Source organism: Dipodomys merriami, unplaced genomic scaffold (genome assembly GCF_024711535.1).
Source record: "Dipodomys merriami isolate MVZ:Mamm:240054 unplaced genomic scaffold, mDipMer1.0.p SCAF_92, whole genome shotgun sequence".
NCBI classification, from domain to species: domain Eukaryota; kingdom Metazoa; phylum Chordata; class Mammalia; order Rodentia; family Heteromyidae; genus Dipodomys; species Dipodomys merriami.
The window spans coordinates 5,098,987-5,105,000 of record NW_027206535.1 but is presented as its reverse complement, the minus strand read 5'-3'; the positions used below and the strand labels follow the sequence as shown (position 1 = coordinate 5,105,000).

The 6,014-nt window shown below is 49.1% G+C and overlaps 1 protein-coding gene across 1 annotated transcript; it reads right to left on the bottom strand.

The window, feature by feature from the left end:
• Positions 1–1,850: 1,850 nt before the first annotated feature.
• LOC138821483 (ragulator complex protein LAMTOR2) lies at positions 1,851–5,472 on the bottom strand. Its single transcript, XM_070013755.1, has 4 exons — positions 5,307–5,472; positions 4,913–5,075; positions 2,256–2,345; positions 1,851–2,043 (listed from the first exon to the last, which is right to left on the bottom strand). The coding sequence occupies exons 1-4, from the start codon at positions 5,372–5,374 to the stop codon at positions 1,987–1,989; spliced, it is 378 nt and encodes a 125-aa protein (XP_069869856.1). The 5' UTR covers positions 5,375–5,472; the 3' UTR covers positions 1,851–1,986.
• Positions 5,473–6,014: the final 542 nt, after the last annotated feature.

Here is a 6,014-nt window from a genome sequence, read left to right as displayed (position 1 = left end):
TCCAGCGGGTAACATTGGGGAACCTGGGGTACTGAACCTTAGGAGAGAGCCCACTAAAGCCCCAGTGTGCCATGCTTGGCTCCCAGGACCTGTGGTGAAGGTGGGGTTCTAACCAGTGCCCCTTGGGAAGCAAAAACCTACTTGACTTGTTATTTTTCCCTCAACGGCTCTGTTAAAGTGTTACAGTAAAGTCTGGGGCCACAGAGAAAGACTGTTGGGAAAAGGGGTGGGGGCTGATGCCGGTGGCCCTGCTATAGTACAAAAGCAGCTTCTGCCCTTCGCTGACAACCCAGAGCCTGGGATGGGCAGCTTTCTCACCCTGGGTGGAGCTAAGCCTACCCAGCTGGCAGGGATCCTTTTTTCTACCATGAGCCAAGGGCTAGCAGCTCCCTACACAGACCTGCTCTAAGGACACTGGGCAGGGGGAAGCATGGGTCAGAAAGAGCCAGCTGGGCTGGATACAGGGGCAGGATCTAGAGATAAAGGCCCTGAAAGGTCTCCTGGGGTTTGTCTATTCTTTATCTAGGACCTGAGGCCTCACAGCAAAGGTTTCTTATTGCTAATGGGCTTCAAGATTTATTAAAGAGGGAGAGTGGAACATGATGAAGTACTGTATAAGCCTAGCACTCGAAGGTGGAGATGATGATCATAGTTCTTATGCTTCTGAGACCCTATCTCAAAAGCAAAATAAAGGGCTGGGAAGGTAGCTCAGGGGTAGAGTACTTGCCTTGCATGCATGAGGCCCTGGGTTCGATTCCTCAGCACCACATTAGCAGAAAAAGCTGTAAGTGGCACTGTGGGCTCACATGGTAAAGCATTGGCCTTGAGCTGAAGACCTGAGGGACAGTGCCCAGGCCCAGAGTTCAAGCCCCACGACCGGCAAAAATAAAAATAATAAATAAAGGTTCAGGGGTGTGCATAAATTGATAGAGTACTTGCCTAGCAAGAGAGAGGCCCTGAGTTCATTCCTCCGTACTGTGAGGGGAAAAAAGAAGGATCCAGAGAGGGTCTAGATAATTTGATTTATGAATGCCTGAGAGGAGAAAGGATTACAAGATATACCACCTTCAACAGGATCAGACTTTGCTCTTTGAGCTTATTCCCAAGGCTTCACCAAACAAGTGAGTGGCAGGTGCTGGCGGGGGTGGGGGTCATGCCACTGGAAAGAACAAGGGAACTGAAATCTCACTGCCATGAAAAACTAGGCCTGGTACTGGTGGCTCACACCTGTAATCCTAGCTACTCAGGAGGCTGAGATCTGAGAATCGTGGTTCAAAGCCACCCCAGGCAGGGATGAATAAACGACCAGAAAACTGTAAGTTGAGCTGTGGCTCAAGTGTTAGAACGCTAGCCTTGAGCTGAAGAGCCAACAGTGCTCAGGCTGGGAAGATGGCTCAGTGGTAGAGTGCTTGCCTTGCATGCATGAGGCCCTGGGTTCAATTCCTCAGCACCACATAAGCAGAAAAAGCTGGAAGTGGCGCTGTGGATCAAGTGGTAAAGTGCTAGCCTTGAGCTGAAGAGCTGAGGGAACAGCGCCCAGGCCAGAGTTCAAGCCCCACGATCAACAACAACAACAAAAAAATGTAGTGAATAGGAAGAATCCTTTGAGTCATCCCCACACCATCCCATGTCCTCTGATTCCTCTCATCCGAGAAAGATGCTAACTCGGATGTGGTTGTACATGCCTGTAATTCCAGCACTCTGGAGGTCCAGAGGAAGGAAAATAGCCAAGTTCAAGGCAAGCCTGGGATATATAGTGAGATCCAGCCTCAAATAAAAAAGAAAAGTTAAAAACAAAAAACAAGGCAAAGAAATAAGGAAGAAAGGAAAAAAATAGTCGGTACACAAGGCAGGAGCTGAAATTTATTTGGGGTGAAACAAAACTCCCTCACCCGCAACCCAGACAGTCCAGCAGGGTTTTTCTGAGGGACCCTGCCCCTCCAAATGCTCATTTCTCTTCTCTGACCTCAGCTTCCATCAATACCATTATGATGCCGCTACTTGGGTGAGGGGCTCCTCCAGGTATTGCACCAAGGCCTGGGCCTGCAAAAGGGGAACATAAATCAAGTAACTTGTGGCCTACCACACATTTGCCTCCTCCAACGTCACCCTAAACAAGCCACCACCCAGCCCCTGCTCTTGAATTAATCCACGCCAGACATGGATTGGAGGGACAATTTAAGAAAGGGAAAAATGGACCTGGTGATGGAGCTGAGCCCAGGGCTGGGGGGGGGGGGGATTGGGCACATACACACCTTGGCTTTAAGCATTCCGAAGCCTACAGTCTCCTTGGCATACATGCACAGCAGAAGGTTGGCCACTCGGGTGATGGCTACGCGACCTTCCTGGTGGGGGGTGATATGACATGATGGGAAACTCTGCTTGACACTTAGTCCTCTCCTCCCCCAGTGCCTTCTCTGGCCCTAAGACTCTTCCTTCTACATTCTGGGCATACAGGAGGTATGGGAAGCTTTGGCCACAGACCTGGATGTAAGGTTGAGTCTATATTTCAGCCTCGACGAAGCCACCTTCTAAACAAGTTTTCCCTCGGGAAATTCAGTCTTCCAGAAATTCAATTTCCTCTTCTGTAAGCTCTAACATATGCTCTGCCAAGAGTTGTCCCAATGTATACTGTTATTATGGGTTTGCCCTAGAGACTAGAGACACTGACAGGGCTTGAGGTCAGTGTCCCAACTTATTTCTCCACTTTCTTTATGGCTGTTTTTTAAATAGCAGGAGATCAATTAAGAGGTTTGATTAAAATAAAATAATCTGGGTATACTAGTGGCTCATTATCCTGCTCAAGAGGCTAAGAACTGAAGATCACATTTCAAAGCCAGCCTGGGCAAGAAAGTCTGTGAGATTCCAATTAAGTACCAAAAAAGCTGGAAGTGGGGCTGTAGCTCAAGTAGTAGAGCACCAGCCTTCAGCATAAAATCTTATGGAAAAGCAGGATGCTGGTGGCTCATGTCTGTAATCCTAGCTACTCAAGAGGCTGAGATCGAGGATCACGGCTCAAAGCCAGCCCCGGCAGGAAAGTCTGTGAGACTATCTCCAATTAACCAGCAGAAAACCAGAAGTGGCCCTGTGACTCAAGTGGTAGAGAGCTAGCCTTGAGCTGAAGAGCTTGGGGACAGTGCTCGGGTCCCAGGCCTAGAGTTCAAGACCCATGACCAAACAAAAAGGAAAAAAAAATCTCAGGGAGAGCACACAGGTCCTCAGTTCAAGGCCCAGGAACAGTAGTAAATGAAAAAATGAATGAAGTGCACTGTATGTTGTGAGAACTACTGTTTCATGAAACTTTTCAATGTACACACTCATGTATATACACACTAGGATTTAACCTAAAATGTGTTTGACTAGGTTATAGAAAAACAATTGAGGGCTGGGAAGGTAGCTCAGTGGTAGAGCGCTTGCCTTACATGCATGAGGCCCTGGGTTCAATTTCTCAGCACCACACAAGCAGAAAATAAAAAAGCCGGAAGTGGTGCTATGGTTTAAGTGGTAGCACGCTAGCCTTGAGCTGAAGAGCTGAGGGACAGAACCCAGGCCCAGAGTTCAGGTCCCACGACTGAACCCAAAAAAAAAATTTTTTTTTTGAAGCTATTGTCTAATTGTACCAGGACAGGCTAGCTACCCAGTAGGTGTTATTTGTTGAACCAAAATGGTATTGGTTGGGCAAAGGATGGGAGAGTTGGTACCCTGAGTTAGAGGAGCCATTCTTCCTGGAGAGTTCAGCCTCAGGGCCCATTCAATTTAGCTCTGTACATATTCATTAGGTCACTTACCAAGTGCTAGGAACTAGGCACTCTATTCTATGCCTCTCTGATCCCCTCTCATCTCCTTCCATCCTCCCTCTTTATTATTTATTTATTTATTTTTGTGCCAGTCCTGGGGTCTTGAGCTCAAGGGCTGGGTACTGTCCCTGAGCTTGTTTTGCTAATGACTAGCACTCTACCACCTAAGCCACAGTGCCACTTCTGGCTTTCTTCTGTGTATGTGGTACTGGGGAACGGAACTCAGGGCTTCATGCATGCTTGGCAAGCCCCCATTCTTATGATATCAGTCGTACCAACTTTTTAAAAATCACCTGCCCCAGGGCCTTTGCATTTGCTGTTTTATCACAAATGTTCTTTCTTTAGATGGTCACAGGGCTTATCCTCCACTTTCCTTTAAATCTTGGATAAAAATGTCAATTTTTCCGTGAGATATTTCTAACACAGACTCCTATGCCACTGTCAATCACTTCCTTTTCTTTCTTTTTTTTTCCTTCATTGTACTTTCAGATTTTTTTTTTTTTTATTTTATTGTTGTTGTTTTGTGGGTTGTGGATCCTGAACTCTGGGCCAGACTTCCCTGATGGGGCTAGCTTCTAACCATGATCCTCAGATCTCAGCCTCCTGAGCTAGAATTACAGGTGTGAGCCTGACCCAATTTTCCCCTTTCTGAATTTCATTTTCTTTCTTTGTAAACTGAAGGTACTGGATTGGAGTCTAGAAACTCTGCCACGGTTCTCTGAATCAGTAAAGGTGAGATGACAACTCTGTGTTTGGACCCCACAATTTTTTCATTTAATCTTCACAACCTGTAAGGGGATGTGGAATGAAATGATTGTTTCTTCCTTGAAGATGAAGTTAGGAAGCTCAGGACGGTTAAGTGACTTACCCAAGTGTTCACAACTGACAAGTGGATGGCTGGAATGAGACCCAAGTTAGACCTCAGTCTAGGGCTTCTTCCTCACCACCACTTGATGCACATGGGGTTCTGACTATTACAAATGTTGCTGCTGACCAATTCTTCGTAATCTTCAGGAGATCCTGTCCCTACCCCTCCAACCATCCAGGATGAGTTCCAGGTTGCCCCTTGGTCTCCCCCCTGGGAAGCAGAGGAAGTCTGGCTCCCTTTTCCATACCATGCAGTCCATGAGGATGAATTTGAGATTGTCTTCATTAAACGCTTGGTTTCCATTCCGATCATAGGCAGCCCAGATGTTACTGGCGATGGCTGCGGTGACCCGGGCATCTGTGTCCCCGTAACCGGAGTAGGCCAGCAACGATCCCTCGTTATTCAGCAGCCTAGCGCGGGGAGAGGCAGCGGCACATTCAGAGGAAGGAGTGAAAGGCCAGGGCTCCAATCCCAACTCTTGCTTGTGCCCTAAGCACCATCTCGCGGACTTCCCCTTCCGAGAGGGGCCTCTCTCGGCCGGTTCCCTCTGCTGCCGCCCGCCTCGGAGGCCTCCTCCCGGCGTGGCGATCCTTCCCCCAGCCTCCCCCAGGCCGCCGCTCTGGCCCTTGGTGCACACTCACAGGGTGCTTTGGACTCCTCCAGTATTGGCTTGGCTTAACACCTGGGTCAAAGCCTTGGGACGCAGCATTCCTGCGGATCCTCGCCCCGGGTTTGGGCAGCCAGATCACAGGAGTTGCCGCCACCAGCCGGGTCCTGACTGAGGCTTCCCTAAACCCTACTTGGCCCTGGGAATTGTAGTCTCGGGCTTGACTTAACCCCGCCTTGCGCGAGGGCGCTGGGAATTGTAGTTCCTAGGGCCTCGCAAGTTACCCTGGGAAGTGTAGTTCGGCTTTCCACTGCGACCACGCGGTTTGGGAGAAAAGAGCGGGAGTGAAAGGATCGTGGCAGTGTTGGAAGGACTTTTAACCCCTTCGGGGAGGGCAAAGTCATCATGTCGGCCTGGAGATCTGTCATTTACAAGCCCCCTCCGTATTTGTTAGGCTCCACCTGTGGTTACTTTTCAAAGCAGGTCTTCTACATTACGCCCAATTCTGAGGAGAGGCGACGGGTAGTGTTATTTTGAGGAAATCAAGGCTCAGAAAGGCCACGTAGGCAAAGCCCCGTTCTAAGAACGATGCCTGAGGACCAGCCGACCAGAGCTCGCGGGGAACAAACACACTCAGTCCCGAAGAGGTGTTTACGGGCGGCTAGCAGTAGGGGAAGCCGGAGGCCTGGAAGCGACCAGGTTATCTCGGAAAACGGAGATAAAAGCGGAGACACAGAAAGTC

Excerpts from the sequence above, each read along its gene's own strand:
- LOC138821483 (XM_070013755.1), bottom strand. The coding sequence starts at position 5,374 with ATGCTGCGTCCCAAGGCTTTGACCCAGGTGTTAAGCCAAGCCAATACT. Across the intron at positions 5,076-5,306 it reads GGAGGAGTCCAAAGCACCCT|GCTGCTGAATAACGAGGGAT; the intron begins GTGAGTGTGCAC and ends TCCCCGCGCTAG. Across the intron at positions 2,044-2,255 it reads TCGGAATGCTTAAAGCCAAG|GCCCAGGCCTTGGTGCAATA; the intron begins GTGTGTATGTGC and ends CCCCTTTTGCAG.